Source organism: Festucalex cinctus, chromosome 11 (assembly GCF_051991245.1).
Source record: "Festucalex cinctus isolate MCC-2025b chromosome 11, RoL_Fcin_1.0, whole genome shotgun sequence".
NCBI lineage: Eukaryota > Metazoa > Chordata > Actinopteri > Syngnathiformes > Syngnathidae > Festucalex > Festucalex cinctus.
Window position 1 is genome coordinate 10,686,742 of NC_135421.1, and position 22,700 is coordinate 10,709,441.

A 22,700-nucleotide genomic window follows, 5' to 3' on the forward strand; every position below is an offset into this window, starting at 1 on the left:
CCAGCGCGACACTCCGATTGGACGACTGTGCCAGCGCGACGCTATTGTGTATCCGTGTATTATACCCCTATTGGTTATTGTTGTTTCTCCTCCGTTCTGTCAGTTCTGTCAAATGCGGTTATTATTTGTTCACCTTCCACTTTCACTCCCTTGTCAAACCCCTGCCTGAAATTTCTATTAAAACTACTCAGATGTTAAAGTCGACCCGTGTTTATCTACTCTATATTTTCTGTTATTGTGTTACTTCCCTTCCCCTTGACGAGCCGGGCGTAACACCGTGGCCGAGTACAGTACGCGCACATAGCATATCTTGCAACTGTGGTCTTTTTATCGACAACGTGAACGTTGTCGACATAACTCACCGGGAACGCAAAATGTTTCCAAACTGGTGACGAGAGAAGCGGGAGCGGCTTGAAGCACCATTGCTGTGTCTGTCCGCGCTTGCCATCATGACTGCAGGAGAAGTCAGCTAACAAGTGCCGTTAGCTAGTAGCTGAATGGCTGCGTCTCATTTGCTTTCCTGGGAGGTGGCGGTGGCGGCGGTGGCGGCGGGCGCGGGGGGGGGGGGGGGGGGGGCGGGGGGGGGCATAGAATCGTGTGTCCTCTCTTCTATTTCGATGCTCGAAATCGTGACGTAATTTCGATCGATTTCGATAAAAAATCGAAATCGTGACACCCTTAGTATAAACAGTACAAATATCAATGGTATCTGATTCCCTGACAAAAGAGTTTAACCTGATTCATTTTCAAAATAATGATATACCATGCACAGCTGCACACCATCTTGACCAGTTTTAAGTTCACGGCAAAATAACACTCACAGGAGAGTTGCCCGTTCACGGCACAATATCCACTGCCTAAGCAATCACAGGTAAACATTTTCCAACAACACATTTGCATGCGATGAGGAAAGTATGGCGTCACAAGCTGGCGCATACCAAATCATCAGTGACGTTTTTTTGCCTCGACAGCATGAGGTTCAATCATACAGGAGAAAACAATGGACTTTATTGACTTATGCAATTTGCAAAAGCATAAACAGGTATTGGGGGCATTGACTGAAGGTTTGTGTTTCTTCGTATTAATTCATTAATATCAGCATGCCGATAAATGCCTTTCACTGCCGTTCATAAGATTAAAAAAAATAATAAAAATTCACCCAGAGCACGTACTACCGATTCAGCAAACTAGAGTCCGGCCTATGTGCAGTGTAGCATCCCCTCCCCCTTTCCTTACACTGCATGGACGTGCATCAAATCAAACAAACTTGCTGCTATGTGGAGCTTTCATGTGATTTGGCTGTACAGCTATTGAATGTGAACGGTATGGGAATCTGCAGCATGAAACCCAGTATAGAACACCCGTAGTTGCAATTGAATATTTAGGTTACATCGCCAGGTTATGAAAGCAGCTGTCATAATGTGAGGACTCTTTCTATTTAATTCAATAATTAAGTGATCCAATTATAAGTTTCGGCATGTAAATGGCTAATGCAGAAAAATAAATTTCAGAAGCGCTACATTTGTAAAAGGCAGCACACCAGCACGAAACGTTTCATCTATTACCATTACAATAACAATAAAACAACACAAACGAGCACAAATATGTACTGGAGTGCCCAAATAAAGCCCCTGGTTTTTGTTGCTCTAACATTAACCACTGCATGGTAGCTCAAAACCCCTCTCAGGCAGCTCACATAAACAGCGCGCGCACAGACACGCACGCACACGTTTTGAACTCATTGCTCCCATTCCCTCCACCTTCTCTCCAATGAGCCCTCCTACTCCTCCATCACTATGCTTCGCTATCGCCCTCTCCTCCCACGCTGGCAGAGCCCTAAGAGAATGCTGAGAAAGCTCACTGGTGTCACCAAGCGTGAGACAAGACTGCAGCTAAAAGTGGAACGAGGGTTACAGTCATGTTGCAAGCTATTATATGAAAGACCAAGTTGGAAGTAATTTCATAAAATGCCAAAAAGGATCACACGTGACATAAACACTGTCCAAAAAATAAAGCATGAAAAAATAATTTATATCATCACATATAAATTTATATGTGTATTTGACAAAATAATTTTTTCCGACGTTAGAGCTGGGCCACCGACAAACCCGGATGTGATACGTCACACTGGGACAACAATGTCAGAGGCTGAGCTCAATACGTAAAGTATATAAAGCCTGTCAAAAATAGATTCAGAAAGCGATATGTCGAGCTTAAATGAGGAGATCCCAGACAAGTCCTAGAAGAGTTGGAGGAAGAGGAGGAAGTTGGCATGTTATATTGCATATTGTCATATATGTACGAGCCAGATGCTGATCAGGATGCTGAAAATGTGCCCGGATGACCTGACATGGAGTGGAGACGAGACCCATCGAGATTAGAAGATTGGTAAGGGCATGGTTACTTTCGTAGCTCAAAACATATGGTAGCATGCTTTCACTTGCTAGCATGTGTTTTTAAAAAGGCAGCAAAGCAAAACTGAGTTTGGTTGTATTTTATTTACGTATTTAACAATGTACTCATGGTCATGGTCTTTTGATCAATCCTCATCGACAAATTCCACAAAGTCCTCATCTTCTGTATCTGAAACATACAGCTGGGCTACTTCATCAAACGCCAGGTTCCCTCTCTTGTCATTGTCGTAATATCAGAGTCAGTCTCATTCCCGTGCGGCTCCTCAGAAATTATGCCGCTTGTGCGATATACAGGAAACCCGGCCCCAATAAGCGAAGTGTGCATTAAGTTTGCGCATGCGTGAGGAAAAAAAAAAAACAAAAAACGAGCCTACCAACTACCCTATCAATTTGAATAGCGGAGATTAGAGTGGTGACAATCTTTGCGTAACTATACACTTTAAAGCTTGCAAGTCATCTTCCCACGTTATACATGTTAATAAAAAAAAAAAAACAGCAACTTTCCAGCGGTTGAAACGTTTCTATCAGAGCCGATTCCATTGGATCAAATTCATTTTCAATGACCGTTTGGTAGTTTCGCCTACCCACAATGCACCACGCCGCTACCCATAATGCACCTTGAATTCGAGATGCGCACTTCGCTTATTGCGGAGTGGCAGGCATGAGAATGGACTACATCATCTTTCAGTTGAGCCTTTTCGGGTTCTCATGCCTGCAAGCCCGCCACCAGGGCTGTATTTCCTATGAATAAGCAAGATGTTGGCACTGCTCCGCATTCTGTCAGCAGAAATGCTCCCACGCAGACGAAAGGAGGTCCATTTACGGGACCTATTATCTTTTGGCCACTCATACGACTTTTGTTTTGACTGACAACAGTATATTGCCACAAAACGCTGTGTCATTTTACCATATAATAAAAGGGGACAATCAACAATTCAGTACAATGGCCGACTGCCCTCGCAACTCCCCGGTGTGACGTCATTTCCGAAACTATCTGAAGATTGTCGAAGAAAAGCATGTTCCTTGTCAAGGGCGTTGCTATGGGTAAAACCAAGAACCTGGTCGGGTTGTGTTAATAAATAAATAAATAAATAAATAAATAAATAATGGAAATATGCTTAAGATGGTTTTAGCCATTGTTATTACCGTAATTGCCGGACTATAAGCCGCGACTTTTTTCACACATTTTCAACGCTGCGGCTTATACGATGCAACTAATATATGTATTTTTTTTTACGGCCGCCAGGAGCGCTCGGGGAGAAAAGGTTAGAGTGAGACAGGTGGAATATAGGTATCAAGGAAGACACAAGTTTAATGTAACTTCGCGCTTTGTGCATGACTAAAATTAACATGGACACTCATCATGGAAAATATAAGAATTCTCAGTCTCAGTGACTTTTACCGGTATGTTATTTTTAACCAGCCCTAGTACCGTATTGCTGCTGTGTTACTGCCGCGTCACAGGCACTGTTTGGAAAGAAAAGCTAAGGTATATTATTAAACCTTTGAAAACTCTGTGTACCGTCTTTCTTTGCAAATATCTCATGTTTCAATGTGGGCACATGAGGCTTATATGTATGTACAAAATGCCCTTTCCTTTAGAAACGCCCAGGGTGCGGCTTATAATCAAGTGCGCCTTATAGTCCAGCAATTACGGTACTCACAAACATGGTTGGCCTACCTTACTTCCAAGCTGGTCTTTAACTCATTTGCTCCTAAAAATATAAATATGTGCTATTTTAAAAATTTTCATTTTTTTGTGTGTTTTTTTTTTATTTTTATGCTAAGAGCATACAGAAGGCTTTGATGCAGCCTCTCAATTGCACAGTACGGCTGAAGCAATGGTATTAATTACAAAAACGGCCAACAGGCGGCAGCAGAGTATAAGCGATCAACCACGGCCATGTTGAAAACAAGCCATTTCTCCAGAATTCTAAACAGATTTGTGAATAATGATAAAACTCTTTTTTTTTTCTTTTTTTTTTTCCCCTGATGAAAGAAGAGACTCTAATCTTTGTTTTGGGAGGTTGCATGCTTTAATAGCAAAAGAATACAATATTCTGTCAAATCAGTCAAAATCCAGAAAAACAGCCGGGAGTGAAGGGGGTTGTTTCAGTGAAAATGGCTGGGAGTGAATGAGTTAAGCTAGAGCATTTAGAGATTAGTCATTGTATGGCATGAATTTCACGATTACAAAATGTGACAACTTATCTCTTTAACTGTGAATTCCCCACTCACATTCATACAAACTGAACATGCAAATAGCAACGTTGTCACCATTACCGTCCTAGCAATTACTGTGACAACATGCAGTTGCCTCAATTCGGTGTTACAGAACAGGGAGATGCACCAAAAGCCCTTTTTACATAGCCTATTCAAGGACACACAATGGTGCAGGAGGTGGAGGGGGCAAGCATTCCACCAATATTCCACCATCGGATGAAGTATTAGAGCCGCAAGAGAGCTGGGATGGCTTCCGTGTAAATTGTACATTCATGGCGGGGAATGGGGCTGTGAAGATTCATCATAATCACTCAATGCTCCTGCCATGTGTCGCTGTCTGATAAGCAGGGAGGTTCTGATCAATTTTTTTTTTTGTCATGTGAGCCTGAGTCCAAGTCATTGATTTTGACTATCTGCCGAGAGTCCCAATCCGATACCCGAGCAATGCATTAAAGGGGAAGTAAAACCAATATATCAAAACCCTCTGTTATATTTTAAATATGCAGATACTCTTGCTGAGGCCAACCAACATTTGTAGGTCTTTTCACCCTCACGATTTTTGCAAATTTGTGAGAATATGACGCCTATTGACAATTCCCGGCTCATGTCACATTTAACAAGTCACAAGTCATATTGGCAGTCAACTCGGTAAAAGGAAGTTTTCCGCTCATTGAAAAGCATTGGACTTTGGACCGTTGTAATGATTTGTGAGCATTATTTTGATTTTAAAATGTGATGAAATGTCGTTTGACTACAACAGTATTACAATGAGCCTTGTTTTGCTAGTCACAGGAAAAAGCAATATATTACACCGTTTGTTTTTACCGTGTAAAGGAAGCATTTGAACTGTGTTGCATAGCAGAAGTATAAAAAACGCACGGATGTTCAGAATTGTCAGTTAGCCAAACCCTGCCCACTTTATTTACAAAGAAAATCAGAGAGAATTAGTAAATATTCAACGAGGACAATCTAGTATTTATTAACGCTTAAACAAATACAACACAAAATTATTTACGTAGCACTAGTGACGTTTCAACAATGTACATTGCGCACACATTTTAAAATAAACAGGACTCTAAACATTTTCGTTAATTGCTACTGGCCATTTTGTAGACATTCTAAACCGCAATAAAAACAAAAGATAAAAAAAAAACCCTCTACCATACAGTTGAACTTCAACTAGTCTAGAGCTGGGAATAAAAGTCGACCAAGTTGGTTTGGTTTGGACACCCGGAACGAATATTTCGGTTCCACATGGACACTTATTGCTGACGGACTCCGATTCACTACTACTAACTAGCTTCTTAAGGTTTGTTTGTGGTCTCATCGCTACATGTCTTATGTTTGTAACAAATTAACCAATTACTCCGTCTCGTGGATTCAGTGCTTGATGCCACTGTTACGCTGAGCGTGAGCTGTGTGCAAGGCCGGGATGCAGATATGATGACGTCATCAACACGCGCCATATAATGATGTCATCAACATGCGCTATGCGATTACGTCAACATGTCCTTCCACAGTAAGATGGTAGAGTCAAAATCTCTACCTTCGGCAAAATTGAATATACCGCCCAGCGCTATTCACCGTAACATGCCTCTTTGGTGGTAGTACACGTTTTCTAGTTAGGCAAGATGGGTGTGTCACAAGCCGAGATGGGAGAATCACTGTGTATTTAGAGTGTGTTAACCTTGCCAGCAAGCTGAATTCTCGCAGTATTTGTTCACAAACACTAGGAGAATCCATCTTGTACTGCTCCCGCGGATCCTTTTTAGGTCAGACCAATCAGGCGTCATTTAGGGCGGGACATGAAGCTGCGACGAAACCAGTAAGTGCTGATGCCGGGGGAAACAAACAAACCTAAGATGGACGCTGTAATTAATTCTGGTCTGGCAGAGTTACTCACCATTTCCTTGTTGAATGTTGAACAGCAAGAGGCGCTTTGTGCATTTTTATCTGGTAAAGATGTTCATGCTTTTTTTTCCTCCTAAAATGTCACGAGACCAAAGGTGACATTTTCATCCGTTGCCATGATTGGTCAAAACAAAACGTGCACAAGATGTCACATCGTCCAGTCAACTCAAAGTATTGTACAGAATGTCCCGCTTTTCCCGAGAAAAATCACCGTGAAGAAGTCTCAGATTGATATTGTGAAGAATCCCTTGAGTCAATCACAATTATCCAAGGTGGCTATTGTAGGGCTGGGAATAAAAGTCGACCAAGGTTTGGTCAATGCAAAAATGCATGTGGCAAAAACGCATGTGTCGAAGCTATTTTAATAATTAAAAAAAAAACATCTGCAGCACCTGGACGTTGCCGGGACGCCCGGAACAAATATTTCGGTTCCGCACGGACACTTATTACTGACGGACTCCGATTCACCACTACTAGCTAAGATGCTTCTTAGGGTTTTGTTTGTGGTCTCTTAACACTGAAAAGGAAGAAAATTTACATCGCAACATGTCTTATGTTTGTAACAAAACAATCCGCTTTGATTGTATTATCATTATTATTATTATTATTATTATTATTTATTGGGGGGTGGGTATTAGTCGATTAATCGTTGGAATAATTGATAGGCAAGTTGATTTTTAAAGTCGTTAGTGACAACACTAGGCTATAAAAAGGCGCGTAAGCAATTGACTTAAGCGTGAACGGGAGAATATGCCCCTTACTGAATAATGTATCTGAATTGTCATATTTGATCATTACTGTCAAACATTACAGGATTGTGCAGTGTGCATGGGAAAGTGGAACGTGTATATAAATAATTCAAATGCTTTTGAACAAACCTCCCAATTAAAATAGTATATTTTTTTATTTAAAAAATTAAATGCACTGTTCCAAAATAAACACAAAATATTATGCTGCCCTTGTTCCTCGCCACCAGTGACATGAGCCCACTGCCGCAGTTATCAATCTTGTAAGGCTAGTAGCAATTGAACGAGTTGAAGCTAGCAACGTGAGACTAACCTAGATGCCCATTCATAACGAAGCTTTTTTTTTTTTTTTTTTTCGTACTCAGTCAAGGCAGCCAGTTATAATGGAAGGCCCTCCCTCCAACAGAATCTCTGTACTGTGTGTCCAGACTGCAGATATGTTGGCCTTCATCCAGACAACCGCATGTGCTGGTCATGGTTTTTGTTTGAGTCACCAAAACGTCCTTTTTCAGTTTGATTCTGTAATAAAAGTCTTTCCAGGTCGAAACCAAAAATGCCCTTTTGGGTAATTTTCGGCAGAACATTTTCAGGGTCATGAGGCTATGTTAAGGTCAGACCCTGCCAACATGTTACCTATGACTTTAACGCTGCAATGATAGCATACCTGTTAATTTCTTTGCTGCGAGCATGTTACCTCGTCACATTGGAAATCGCTAACACGTCACTTCACAAGACACTGATTGACCCGACCAGACACATGTATATGGCAAGATTGATTTGCATTTGATTTCTTCTGGCGAGCATCCACTTTAAAATACAAGGGTTAATTCACTGGTTCATAGACAAAAAGAAAAAAGTAATTGGTACTTACCACTGAAACGCGTTGTAATGGAAGTAGACCAAGCCGAGCCCATATAAAAAGGCAGCATTCTGGAGGAAAAACAAAATGTTTCACATCTGCAGCATGGTTCATTATTAAACCCCCACAGGGCTAGTCTCGACCAGTGGTTCTTAAACGGCGGCCCTCGAGTACCCCTATCCCGCCTATTTTTTCATGTCTCTCTCAGCCAACACAGGTGTTTCAAACGATTAGCTAATCAGCAAGTTCGAAGCCTGATAACGATCCTCAGCTGTGTTGGCTGTGGGAGACATGCAAAACAGGCCGGATGAGGGTACTTGAGGACCAGGGTTGAGAATCACTGGTCTAGACTAACCAAATGGAGGACTTCAGATGCGCAAAGATTGAATGAACCCAACCTAAAACCACCCTAACCCAAAAGTGATGCAACATTTTTTATTTTTTTCCTCCTCACTCCGTGCAGAAATTAGGGAGCTTGTGCGACCAAATTGGTCACACTCTGGAAGCCGGTGATACCAAATTAGCCACAAAAGAAACCTCTCACCTTGGTAGAATCTTAATAACAGTATTTAGACACAGCTCTGTAGTTGACTTAAAATGGCCTTCAGTAAAAAACACACATTGACTTGAACTATTTCAATTGAACTCTAAACTCACCTTCCAGTAGTCCGGCTGTAAACTGAAGTACCGCTGGTATGCAGATAATGCTGAGAATAGGGATATGGAGACAAATTCAGAATGGTAAATGGACATAAAAGCAGGCTGACCGAAATAAGATGACTATTTGAAAGCATTACACAAACAACAAACCTTTTGGATAGTCCTCCAACAGGAGGTGGAAATGGCCAAGTTGACAGAAAATGTCAGGATCTACTTTCCCTTCTGCTTTCAGGATGATGGCGTTATAGCAGCTAACAGCCTGGATAGGAGAAAAAGCAACAATGTTAGTGGACCCAATTATGAACAATATACAAGGTGTGACAAAAAGGAGATTACTGGTAGCAGTTATACCCAGGACTCAATGCAAATTTTGACTACGTATGTCTGAGAACTGTACAAAAACTGTGCAACATCTCGCCACTATTTTACCATAATACAGGAGTGGTTCGAGATAAGAGTGCCTTGGCTAACATTTTACTTTACATTTTTCAAGATAAAGGCAGAAACTTTGACTTTTTTTTTCTTGAGATATGAGCACAATTTGAGTTACAAACGTTTCACCACTTGTCCACACAATTATAGTATGCAGTAATAGTAAAGGCAGCTTGTTCACAGCCATGGAGGCGATGATTAAAGCTGCTCTTTGTAGCAATTTGCCCAAAAATATCTTTATAAAATATCAACAGCCTTATTATTTGACCATTTATGATGCAATCATCTCCTAATTAGCCGACAAACACCTTGGCTGTTCACAATAGGCACTCCTGCAAGCCTCTGGCCAATTGTTTTAAGATTGGATTCAGGTTTGAATTTCCCACCCTGTCTGCAGATGTGACGTGAAGGTGAAGAAAGAGTGTGCAGTTTCATTTTTCCACCACGCATGGCAGTGGCGATCCAAAATTCAATTTCCTGCATTGAGCAACTTGAATCACTAATGTTGCACTTACATCAAAAGTGGGGGAAGGCGTTTGGGTGGCGCGTTTGCGTTGTAGTCAATGGACTTTGCGCACAAAAGAACGAAGGTGCGTGGGGCGGCGCGGCGCGGAAGACGCATTCGGCGCACTGGCGGTGCGTAGCAGCGAAAATCCGTACATTTGTGACGAAAATCCGCACACGCATATTTGCCAAAGTTTAAAAAAATTAAACTTTTTTTCTCATTTCGCCTCGCGGTAGCCAATCGGCTTCGAGCACGGGCTACGTCACACACAACGTCCTCTCTATTTTCACCCCGAGCGCAAAAACACGGCCAGCTGGGACAGAATGGTGAGCAAGAAAGTAGCATACAAGTGCTGGTAAGTCTATTTACTTGCTGTTGAACTGTACCGAGATAGCAGCGGTGTTTATTATCCATACCAAAGCTATTTTTAGCACAACTGCCGGGCGCCAGATTGCCACTAAAAAAACGAAAGTGCTATCACGTACCTCAAAAAATGAGAAAATAGTGCCACGGCTGTATAGTCCCAGGAAATAAGTGGAAGTAGTCGGCTGTGTTCACTTGTTGTTGACTGGCTAAAGTGCGTTACGGTCGTTGTTCACCAAGGGACACGCCTCCTCTGCTCTGGTGCGTACGAAAGCACGAATGAGCAGCAATCACTAAAAAAAAAAAAAAAAAAAAAACTATGCGGTGAAACGCTCACAAAGGAAGCGTTTCAGGTCGCCTTTTCGGTTTTGGTGTGAACTCAGCATTACAGTATGTAGCCATCAGATGAAAAGTAAACTTCTGCCTTGCATCACTTGGCCACATTGCTACCCAACCGCAGCTCGTAAAATCAAGGTGATGCGGGTGTAAAAGTTGGACATTTCTCCTCATAGTGTGCACGAAGACATAATCAACCCAATGAGCTCAGTCAGGTCCATAAATCCACCTTCGGGCAAATGTGTTCCTTATATTGAATATACCCTCAAAAACTCTACCAACGAGAAGCCCACAAACCACATGTTGAAAACAAACACTGAGCAAAGGTAGCCCTGCCTACATGCACACTGGTTTAGGGTACACAAAACTGCCCCCAGCAGTTTAAATTGCACATAGCTGTATCATTCGTCCACCAATAATGTTGGTTATAAACTTAACAAACATTGTTTTTTGTTTGTTTGTTTTAGCGAACGTGATTACCCCATCTAGCACGGCTAAGTTAGCCTGAACGTAAACCAACTGTGTTCATCCCATACCCGCCATCTTGCTTCCAATCATACGACCGTTATTTTTGGTAATACGTTGAAATTTGAATTGGCAATATGTTCCTATTAATGTCAGCCGATCGTGTTTGATAGGCAAGCAAATACACGCTACACAACGGTAGCGGCTACAGCTACATGCTAGCATTAGTGAGCTGACGCACGAACCTAAACGAGCGTTATTATATGAGCTGAGAACTGTCAACTGGCCGCGTAGATTTTATTTTATTTTACGATTACCACGCAATGTAAACAATTAAAGGCTTACAATTACACTATATCCGTACTTTGTAGCAAGCGCCGATTGACTTTTAATCTAACAACAAGCGAAATGCTCCTGTGGATTTCACGTTTCCCAACACGACTTCACTTGTCTCGTGTCTTTATTGAAATGCATCTTGCGAAATAAACACTATCGCTTTGGATGCCATGTAGAATGAAACTTAAACGTGGAGATTCAAATTGCGTTCGTTTGCTAGCTTGGGACTATGACACTATTAAATGTGGCGTCAACAAACGTAAGTGGCCTTTTTATAGTAATTGCGTTGTGTTAAGAGTTGCGTGAGACAGCATACAATCAAGAAAACGGACGCAGTGTGATCTAAATGGTCATTTAATAAGTCAGAGTTGGGCAAATTCACGTCTGCACGTCGCTGCTAACAACATTAGCCGCATTAGCAACGAGTGGCGTTGAGAGGTCGCTGCCACTTTATCTCGGAAGGGGATGTGCACTGCTAACGAGAGGAAATAATGGAAAGAGGCGACTGTGATGTTACACTGTGGTGGCATACCTTTAACAGTAAGGCCTTCGTTCTGGCGCCATCTTCTTGAAGCCTATGAAATCCAAACAGTGAACTGCAAGTAGAGGACACACAACACAGGCGGTTCCGTATTACTTGAGAGGAGCATTCGTGTTGTGTTGTTACAAACTGCGTAAAGCACACATTCAAGAAACGAAGCGGATATTTCCCCCCTCCCCCCCCCCCCCCCCCCCCAAAAAAAAAAAAAAGTATGTTCACACCACACTTTTCTAACCTGTCAATTCCGAGCAGGCTCTCTTTCTCTTGCGTCGTAAGCGTCGGAAAGTCCTCCTCGGTTTCACTCGCTTTTGCCGACGCCATTTTCTCCTCGTCATTAGCGGCGGTGCTCAGACTCCGCGCAGCAGCCGAAGAGGAGGCGGTGGCGGCGGCGACAGCGACGAGCGACACTCCGCAAGATTTCATGGTGGACAAGTTGAAACAGCAACGGGGACCGAGCCCGGCTAATGACACGAGACGAGTAACGGAAGAGTTGTACACCTTGTTCGCAGCAACTCGCGCGGGGCGTAGCGTATTTTTCTTTCCAAATCCTCAAGGAAACGAGCCCTTCAAATTAGCTTCCACCCGCCTCATTTTAAAAGCGTGGTTCCCGGCGTCGATGTGTGCATGGTGTGGATATAACGTTGGCTTTTTTTACGACTGGGTGTAATTTGATAATATCGTAAACTTCCCCAACCATCGGCTCAAAGTTGTTGTAATTGTGTCACACTGGCAAACGCACGCCGCCGCTGTCGGCACACCCTCCGCGCACCTCGTCGAATCAGCTGCGGGCCTGCTCCGTCACGTGACTGTCCCCGCTTGACGTTTGGCGAGCACGCGGACGAACGCGTGCGTGTTAGTAAGAAAAAAGGTCTAGCCCTCGGCCCTCCAAACTCCCGCGATTGGTTCCGCCCTCTGTATTGTGATTACGTAATCCAATATTCCGGCATATAATTGGACAGAATAGCTGTCATTCAAAAAGGGGCGATAAAGGAAGTTTGGTCCCGACGTAGCAACCATTTTGTAGTTTTTGTGATTGGCGGACAGAAAAACGGTGACGTAATTATTAACTCTATTCGAACTGTCCAAAAACCTAGTCTGCATTTTGTGTTAAAGTTTACTTGTCTTTATACTACAAATTATACGCATAAAATGTTGAATTTCTATTACAATAGTTATCGCGTAGATTGAATCAAACAAACGTCTAACAAAATAATCACAAGGCCTACATTAACCACAATTCACTTGGGTTTGATGTGACGTCAGATGTGACTGCTTCCTTTAAATTTCGACTTGTGGCTTTTTCTTTTTTTAATTTTTTAACTTTCGGCTCTTCTTTATGACATGACAGTTGTAAGTAATAGTTATATACGAAAATCACAAGTTCGCTTGGCTGTTAAGTTATATTGATATTCTTGAAAACTGAACGATACTGTGTTCAAAGTACTGTATTTTGGAAATAAGCAGTAAGCACCCCCCCCCCCCCCCCCGCCCCCCTTTTCCTTTTGAATGTCAAAAGTAGCCCAATTGACAACGGACGTGAAGGCAACTGAGGATCCAAAATGGCGAAGCACAACAAGGGTAAGCAAGCCGTTAAGCTAATTTTCCCTTTTTAGCACATACACATGGACATAAAAATGCTTTTGAATGAAACGTTTATAACTGTATGATCGGCTTAATCATCTGATCATCTTGCATCCTATGAAGATAAACACACACTGCCTTTAGAGTATGATTACGCAGTGTTGGCGAACTTTTTAGCCGTATCTCTTTAGGATGCTAACAAATCGTTTAGTCGCCAAATTTTTCATTTTAAGTTAAGAATGGCGTGAAATACATACGACACTGGGCTCTTTTGAATTGCGGAGATGTTTGCATTCAAGTCGTAACGTCACCGTGTGTTGTCAAGTCACGCCACAAAGATTCAAGCAGAAACAGCCTTTAGGACAATTGTGTCTTCTTAGCGTTTACTCTTAGGTTGGTTCATCCACGAAATCCAGCCTGTGCAGTTTCATGTTTTGTACATGTTCACATTTGTAGATCTAGAAGAGGAGCTCTACGACAAGGTTGTCGATCTGACCGAGTACGCCAAACGACAGCGATGGTGGAATCGCCTGTTTGGCAAGACGTCCGGCCCCTTGGCAGAGAAATATTCCGTGGCCACACAGATAGCAATAGGAGGAGTCAGCGGATGGTAATCAATACATTTATGTGTGTGTGTGTGTGTGTGTGTTTATTGTTACAATGCGTGAAATGGGCAAACGGACAAGTCAACGGTAGCTACTCCACACCGCCAACACACAAACGGTAAATTAGTCCGTCAGTGACTCCGCCCCAACCAGTGAATAGCAGTCACTACTTAATCCTTTCTTTTACCAGTGATGCTTTTAAACTGGCTGCGTTGGTGACACATTGAGCCACACGACAATTATGACTATCGACCAAATTGCCATTTTAATAAGTGTACCTGTTTTTTTGTTGTTGTTTTTTTGTTTGTTTGTTTTTTCTCTGTAACTGTAATGCAGGGGAGGCCTACACGGTGAATGAGTGGTTAGCATGTCCGCCTCCCAGTTCTGAGGACTCTGGTTCGGGTCCAGGCTCCGGCCTTCCTGGGTGGAGATTGCATGTTCTCCCCGTGTCCGCGTGGGTCTTGTCCGAGTACTCCGGTCTCCTCTGACATTCCAAAGACATGCTTGGCAGGTTAATTGGGCACTCTGAATTGTCCCTAGGTGTGCTTGTGAGTGTGAGTATGAGTGGTTGTTCATCTCTGTGTGCCCTGCAACTGGCTGGTAACCAGTTCAGGGTGTACACCGCCTACTGCCCAAAGCCAGCTGAGATAGGCTCCAGCACCCCCTATGACCCTTGTGAGGAATAAGCGGTCAGGAAAATGGATGGATGTAATGCAGTCTTCACCAATTCCAGTCCTCGAGGTACGGACTCCTTCAGGTTTGAGATATTTCCGCCTACCAACACACCTGATACTAAAGATCAGGATTGTTATCGGGCATGCTGATGAGCTGATTATATGAATTAGGTGTGCTAGTGTGCAGAAATATCTGCAGGTGTGTGAACCCTGCTTAATGGAATATCATTAATTTGTTTGTTTGTTTTTACCTTCTGAATATGTTGCTAGTACATTTATTCCATTACTAGGTAATCAAGTACGTACTGTAGTAGTTGCGCCCATATATCTACCTCATTGATATGGAATGAGGCGATCAATTTGTTGTACTTGGATTCCGCTTTCTCAGGTAGCATCTGAGTTGTAACTGAGACAGGAATGAAAACACGTGGCGATAAAGGTTAAATGCTGTGATGCAACAGTCACAGCTTCCGCCCTGTTGTTGAAATTAACTGTCTAACAGTTATTGTTACACGTCATGCCAGTTGCTGGCGCTTGACATCAAAAGATCTGATTACTTGGTGTGTGAAAGCGCACACCCATTTGGTTCTTTGTAAAAAGCAAAGCTACATAAATACACACAACACAGAAGAAGAATGGCAGCTAATAGAGAGCAGTGTCTAAAAAAAAAAAGTGGAAATACTGGAAAATTCCCACAAATCTCACTGGAAACTGGTGAGGTCCACTTAGACCAGGGATGGGCAATCTCGGTCCTCGAGGGCCGGTGTCCCTGCAGGTTTTTGAGGCTTCCGTTTTCCAACACAGCTGATATATGATCAGCTCATCAGCAAGCTCTGCATAAGAGGGATAACGATCTCGTTGATTGGAATCAGCTTGTGTTGGAAAACGGAAACCTCAAAAACCTGCAGGGACACCGGCCCTCGAGGACCGAGATTGCCCATCCCTGACTTAGACTGATATTTTTGAACAGAATAACTTAATTTCTATAGTTTAATCTGTTGTAGTAGCAGTAGAAGAAGCTAGACTAAATTTGCTAATTTTTCCAAACACTTGTTGTTTTTATTGTGAATGGTTTTGGAGATGTTTATAAGTTAACACAACAGGTCGATTTTTGTCCAGGCTACTTCAGTCAGACCACATATTGAGCAATTACAATCTTAAATATTGACAAAGTTTAACATTTATGATTGTCACACTGTCCATTTCTTAAGCAAAATTACTTACCCCCCACACCAAAGGGTCATTAATTCCTCGGGATAATCTTAATTATCCAATAATCTTGCCTTTGTTGACTTTGATCGGAAAGTAATAATCAGGCTCAAATCATCTGCAATCATCAGTATGCATATACGCCAATGTAACTATGCTGTGCTATACCTGTGCTTCACGTCAGGTGTGCAGGCTACCTCTTCCAGAAAGTTGGCAAAGTTGCTGCCACCGCTGTGGGTGGAGGACTTCTTTTGTTACAGGTATTCATTCGCTTACTGTTCAATAATTGTGCCTTTCATGGGAATAATATGGAACATGTTTTCTGGCTTGTCCTCTAGATAGCAAACAATAGTGGCTACATCCAAGTGGATTGGAAGAGAGTTGAAAAGGATGTGAACAAAGCCAAGAAGCAGATCAAGAAGAACACCGACAAAGCAGGTCCAGAGCTGAACACGTTAGTTGAGAGGGTGAGTTTGCACTCAAAAAAAAAAAAAAAAAACCATCAGCTTTATAACATGTCCTACTCATTAATGCGGTCCACTTGCTTAACTGATGGAGCAATCTTACACCCAATCATACTCACTTCATGCTCAGCTTGAAGTTTGTATTGCATAACAGTGTTACAACAGGCTATATCTCTCTTCCGCCTTCTTCCTCCCTGCATGCGTGCTCCAAAGTTGTACATCATATGCAGCCTTTTTTTTTTTTTTTTTTTTTTTTTTTGCTGGCTCGAAAGAGCGGCGGGTCGGAAATACTGGAATATATCACCCCGTAATTCCGAATGAAATCGGATTCAGCCTTCATTCTGATTGAGCTGTTTTATATGAAGCATTTTCATTCTGTTTGGCCGTTGGGATACATACTAATCGGATTACATGATTTCATGTAAACATGGCTACTGTTAGGATCATTAGGAACAGGGAGAGTTTCTAGTTTTGAAACTGCTAGTAAGGTTTGAATGAAGTCTCACTTAATGTGGTGAGTTGTATATATTATATTATATTACTATATAGTTCTCAAAAATCATGTACCTGTCACTCTTAAGTCCACAGAGTTTGTGAAGAAAAACATTGTGGTTACAAGCGGCTTCGTCGGAGGCTTCCTGCTCGGCCTGGCGTCCTAAGCGCAGACGGATGACTGAACACTCCCAAACGTTTTGACACATCGGGAAAAGGGATAAGCTGTTGCTCGGTGGATGATCAATGCGCTGACGGCATGTTTCCAGTAATCCTGTAGCTGTCTTCTCTGTAAAAGTTGAACCCCTTTTCCTCAATGTAAAAATTCTGTACCGCCACTTTAAGAAGCACTGTTATGGGTGAATACTCATTTCTTGTACCAGGCCAAAAGATTGCACTAGTATTACAACAGGTGTGTCAAAAAATAATAATTTGAGCCAATATTTAATAATAATAATTATAAATTAATTATTTAAAAAAAAAAAAAAAGCTATGGAGCTTCACTTTGGATACTCCTGTAAAACAGATATTGAAGGGGGGGGGGGACCTATTACAATGTTGAAACATTTTATTTGTTACCACCAGCGAAAGGTTCACATTGTTGTAATGCATTCTGTCAATCAAAAGTCAATGAACCATATTTGAAGTAAATTTTCATGATTGGTTTGGAATTATTTTTGCCCTGCATTTTTTTTATGCTTTTTAAATGAGCAATAAGTTACTACGTAATATATCACAGACTGCTCATTATATAGTGTATGTTTGATGAACAAATAAAAGTACATTTGAACGTTAGGTTAAAATTCTGCTGTGTGGTTTATTGTTTCGAGGGATACAAACTTAGGTAAATTTAAACATGTCAGATTCTCCTTGTTTTATGCTAAGGTTTTTGTAATTTAGATAAAACTGGATATACAAACGTAAGTCCTGTTTTCTGTCTGGTGGCGCCTGTTATTGGAAATCTACACAGTAACCATGGTTACCGTCAACACTGGATGATACGAGAGGGCAACCTGCAAGCACGTTGTCATACGTCGCGCATTCCCGTCATGGCGTTACCGTTTCTACCCGGAAATTCTAATATACACGTAAGTAACGTGACGTTTATGTAGTAGGTAGATTTATATACATAGACTATGTGTATAGATAAAATACTTGAGTAACTTTGGAATTTATATGAGTTAAGCTCGCCAGACTGTCGAAATTTATATTTGGGTTGATATCCTTAACTGTTGAGTAAAGAATTATTTTACGTAATTTAAAAGCAGGGGGCGATAGGGTATCCATCCTGGTTCGCTTCGGCAACACTCCAGTGCGTCTCACTGCAAAAAAAAAAAAAAGAAGTTTGCATGTCTCAACCGAAAACCAGCGTTTCAATGTTTCCCATCCCAGTGAATGAGTGCGTCCAATATATACAGTATATGTAAATAATGATCCAATAACTTAAATGAGTTAAAACATGTATAAAAAAAAAAAGTGAGATTGAGAGAATTCTATCAAAATTGGTGTTTGAAAATCGTTCATAAAGATGAACTGCAACTCTTTAGTACTTAAAAATTAAATACAAATGTATGTACTGTACGTATTTAACAAATGTACTGTCCTTGTAACATGCAAAGTTTTAACATTTAATTCAGTTATTCTTTAATCGACCACTAGAGGGAGCCAGTACCACTAGTGGAACTTGTTCCACACTCATCACTGACCTAAAAAAGAAAAAAAACGTACAGTACTGTAATTCAGTGTCACTAGTATATGTATTTGTAAAGACAGGGTTCAATACTTTGAAGATTGACTTTGGAATGAAGATGTCCACTTGTTTAATATGTCTATACTTTTTGCAAAACTTGCTGTTCTCTAACAAGGAGCTGAACATCAGAATTCACGGCTAGTGTTTGATACATAAATCGACCTGCAATTTACTGGTTCAGTTAGCATTTGTATTTAAAACGGTTCACTTCATCATGCTGTTCACATTTTGACATCATGCAACCAAGACGACTCCAAACGTCTGATCAACTTTACCATGCCTTTGCGAGGCATTAAACCAGATGTTCTCAGAGGTAAGTGGACCGTGAGTTTTCAGTATTTACAGATTGTCATCAGCAGACTGTAATGGAGAGACTGGAGATAGCTCAAAATTTTAGGCATAGACGTGGATGTCCTTGGAAGTGTATTCATCAATAGAATAAGAACGTGTCCATGAACCCTATCAGCTTGTTGATCTCAATGGTGTAATTCACCTGTCCTTTGTGTTCCAGCTGCTGAAGGAAAAATTCCACAAATCCCAACATTTCGACTACTCGAGCGGAGTGCCTCTGCTGGCCGGAATAGAGAAGCCGGGCATCGGTGGTGAGCTGCTGCTGGGACAGCGGATCAAACCAAAATCTTCTGTCTATCCCAGAGCAGCAACCGGTGGTTTGCCGTCATGGGTTGCCTTTGACAAACAGGTATCGCACCTTCATTTACATCACAAATACAAATCACGGTTCCTATTGCTGAAATTCCAACCGTTTCTACTCTGCAGGCGCTGTGTTTTGAGGCGTACTTCCAGGAAACGGTGCCAGATGCTCCCAACAGAGTCCGGAAGTGTAAAATCTACTTCTACCTGGAAGATGATACCATACAGGTGGTTGAGCCAGAGTATAAAAACAGTGGAATTCCTCAAGGTGAGCCAATTTTGCTCACATGTTAATGTGTGTTTTTGCAAACATTTTAAACAGAGGTTGAACCTTTTGGATGTAATTCCAAAAGACAAAAAACACTGCTCATTGCAACAAAAAAAAACAAAAAAAAACTTACCTACAGCGACGCATGGTGGTGGAAGCCTCACGTTTTGGATTGTTTTTCTTCAGCTGGAACTTGTGCCTTATACAAGAGAGATTGAATTATGAACAGTTCAAAATAGCAGGCAGCGTTAGCACAAAAGCTTCAGGCTTCTGCTTGAAAATGGAAAAATGCCAGGAAAAGCCTACCTGAACATCTGAAATTTCAGGTTTAAATGGTGGCAGGTGTGTGTTAATTCTCATTTAAGATGCATTTGAATGTGATTGGTTAATTTAGCCACATCCCCAAATAGAACAAGGTGTGCACACTTTTGCAACCACATTTCAGTTTTTCAGTTTTACTTCCCCTCTCGGGAAAAAATCAATTCAGTTGTACAAGTCTGATAATATTTGAATCATCATTGTTTTCATGTTGGCAGGTACTTTGATTCGTCGCCAACGCATCCCATTGCCACCACCCAGGCAGGAGCAGTTCTACAACGTGTTCCACTTTAACCTCAACCAGCAGATGGTGCTGTTTGGCCACACGTTCACGGTGACCAACTGTGACCAGTTCACAAGGAACTTTCTCAGTAAATGTGGGGTGATACTCAATGACCCCGTTGCTGTGCCCGAAGACCCTTACCGCAGCCTCCGGGAAAAGGTTGCATTCTTTACCATTATTATTATTATTATTATTATTTTTAATAAATATTATTAGATTTGAATAGTGGATAATTCAGATAGAGATTGTAAGGAAAAGTGGAAACGCTGTTTTCCCAGATGGAGAAAAGCTTGAGTCCATTGCGGCCGTACGAGAGGCGAGACACTCTAAAACAGTTCTTGGACCACGACTGCAAAGTCCTGCGCTTCTTCTGCTTCTGGGACGACACCCAGGCCATGTACGGTGATCTCCGAGAGCTCGTGTTGCACTACTTCCTGGCCGACGACACAATCGAGATCAGGGAAGTCATCCCGCCAAATTCCGGTAGAGTCACAGCATCCAAATTCCTCCGTCGCAGCAAATTACCCAAGGTGAGGTGTTTAAGACAATGCCTTGTGAGAAATACAAAATATGTCGATGACGACCCACCTTTCAACAACTGCACAATATGATGTGCCGCAAAGCCTCGAAAAAATATACAAATTAAGCATTGACTGAAGCGTATTTAAGTCCGCCGATCAGTATGCGTACAGATGGTCCTTCTCATTCTGTGTCCTTTTGCCGATTATGCAGAAGCACTCGGTGAAAGGTGGGCATCGTCATCGACTGGAATTGCCCACTAACGGAAGTGCCCAGGTCTGGACATCGCCTAACACAAAAGTTACCAACCAGTGCCACCGCTGAGCATTATTATACTATCAGAAGCTAATGCTGGTAACGCTGTTAGCTAATGCTAATCTGTGGTAACACTGAAGGTCTGCTTACGTTACTTTTGACTTCAGCAAGATAGTTCTATGTTCATCAGCACATTTTTTAAGAAGAGTAATGTCCTAGTGTAAATTATGTTCCTCCTTAATTATTATTATTACAATAGCCATAACTACAGTAGTTATATTGTATTGAGCAGCCACGACAAAGACACACGATGTATCTGTCACAATCACAATTCTTTATGGTTAAGTCAGCATTGATAGCTAATTCAATATAGTTAGAAAAAAATGCTAATTTCTCCACAGGTGGTCAAGGAGAGATGCAGCTGCCAGTACACTTTTAATCATTTTAATTAAACAAACAGTAACAAAACAAACTCAAGTACATTCATAGAAGAGCAATAACAGCAAGGCAAAAACTCTCACAATGTTCCTCCTTCTGGTTGGCTGACCTCTTCCTGTCATTCTTGACCTCATTCACTCTGACAGCCCCACTCCCCTCCAGCATTTTGGCTCCACCAGCCGAATGCCTAATTCAACTTGAAAGACAGCCAGGCCTCCGTCATATGTGTTCTCTTTCACACCGCTAACTTTGTTTGCACCGACGTCTGTTATTAAATGTCAACAGTCCTCCAAAGGTTGAACAGGATCTGCCAGCCAGTGAAAAGGCATAGCAGCAACACATCCGTTGAATCTTAATCCACACCGCACTTGAGCATTTCGTGATTTTTCTTTGGAAAATGGCATCAAAGTTTGATTATTATTTTCTGCTTGCAGCTTTGATTGTGTTATGTCTCCACAGCATGCTTCAAACCAGTTAAATCTACCTGGTGAGGTGACCAACCGCACTGTTCTTAATGTACTGCCCTCCACCAGACAAGGAGACCGTTTCATACTGGACAGCCTCAAAGTACATCATCAGTCCATTTGGCTTTATTTGTCCTTATTGTCAACTTGACTAACATAATTACAATAGCATATGCTCATCCGATGTTTACATCCTCTTGCAGACAGGAGCTATCCAAGAGGAGTTTTATAAGGATTGTGATTTGACAGTCGGCGGCGAGTTGAATGTGTGGGGCAGGAAAGTGATTATCGCTGACTGTGATGACTTCACTAAACACTACTACCGCTCCAAGTATGGAATAGGTAACCAAACGTATCACCACCCTTTTTCATTCATTTACACCTGTCTGTTTTTCTTCTTTGACTTCGTCTATTTGCAATGTCTACACGTACCCACTTGAGGGCAGTAAGCATTAACACATGCATGTCACTCGTCCAATCAACACTTTTCCTCAATGAACTATTGTATATAATGTGTTATATCTGGCTCCCCTTAGTTTTTATTGTGGGAATGCTGAAGCAGATGTTATTGTGATTTTTATTCTCCACACTTTTTTTGCCGCGTAACAACTCTCACATAATACTTCCAATTTACACTGTGCAAATTTCAACTGGCTTCAGAAATTGATGCCTCCGGGGGTATATATAATATGATTCCACATTACTTACAGTATTTGCACAATTTAACGTTTAAAATAAACTCTTCCCCATTCATTTTCAATACATTGAACTTTTTCTAAGTACACTTTCCACACCCATTTCCATACATATAACTTATCATCATTACCAGGTGTCCGATACTGCTCGGTGGCACAGTTGGTAAAGTGCATTGTCCAGTAACCAGGAGGTCATAATTTGATAATGTATCTCTCAATTTACTTCATAAGAATTCCACATGA

General features: G+C 41.7%; 3 protein-coding genes across 6 annotated transcripts in view; 2 read left to right on the top strand and 1 right to left on the bottom strand.

Annotated features, from left to right (window-relative positions):
- kdm6a (lysine (K)-specific demethylase 6A) overlaps positions 1-12,636 on the bottom strand; it is a 48,439-nt gene extending 35,803 nt beyond the window's left edge. For both annotated transcript variants that reach the window (XM_077537670.1, XM_077537668.1), the window contains exons 1-5: positions 12,027-12,636; positions 11,783-11,846; positions 8,964-9,072; positions 8,811-8,860; positions 8,166-8,224 (exon numbers count right to left, since the gene is read on the bottom strand). In XM_077537670.1, coding sequence (XP_077393796.1) covers positions 8,166-8,224; positions 8,811-8,860; positions 8,964-9,072; positions 11,783-11,846; positions 12,027-12,214 — 470 coding nt within the window. In that variant the 5' untranslated portion in view covers positions 12,215-12,636. The remainder of the gene's footprint in view (positions 1-8,165; positions 8,225-8,810; positions 8,861-8,963; positions 9,073-11,782; positions 11,847-12,026) is intronic.
- On the top strand, positions 11,621-17,611 carry fundc1 (FUN14 domain containing 1). Of its 3 annotated transcripts, none has more exons than XM_077537675.1 (6): positions 11,621-11,790; positions 13,308-13,369; positions 13,829-13,982; positions 16,045-16,120; positions 16,199-16,327; positions 16,906-17,611. In XM_077537675.1, the coding sequence occupies exons 2-6, from the start codon at positions 13,351-13,353 to the stop codon at positions 16,981-16,983; spliced, it is 456 nt and encodes a 151-aa protein (XP_077393801.1). In that variant the 5' UTR covers positions 11,621-11,790; positions 13,308-13,350; the 3' UTR covers positions 16,984-17,611. The 3 variants fall into 3 exon arrangements, with proteins under 3 accessions (XP_077393801.1, XP_077393799.1, XP_077393800.1); XM_077537673.1 differs by lacking the exon at positions 11,621-11,790 and adding an exon at positions 12,109-12,269; XM_077537674.1 differs by lacking the exon at positions 11,621-11,790 and adding an exon at positions 12,723-13,141.
- Positions 17,612-18,340: 729 nt separating this feature from the next.
- Positions 18,341-22,700, top strand: part of efhc2 (EF-hand domain (C-terminal) containing 2) — a 14,581-nt gene continuing 10,221 nt past the window's right edge. The window contains exons 1-7 of the mRNA XM_077537672.1: positions 18,341-18,879; positions 19,078-19,266; positions 19,344-19,485; positions 20,022-20,245; positions 20,365-20,616; positions 21,758-21,865; positions 21,966-22,104. Coding sequence (XP_077393798.1) covers positions 18,868-18,879; positions 19,078-19,266; positions 19,344-19,485; positions 20,022-20,245; positions 20,365-20,616; positions 21,758-21,865; positions 21,966-22,104 — 1,066 coding nt within the window. The 5' untranslated portion in view covers positions 18,341-18,867. The remainder of the gene's footprint in view (positions 18,880-19,077; positions 19,267-19,343; positions 19,486-20,021; positions 20,246-20,364; positions 20,617-21,757; positions 21,866-21,965; positions 22,105-22,700) is intronic.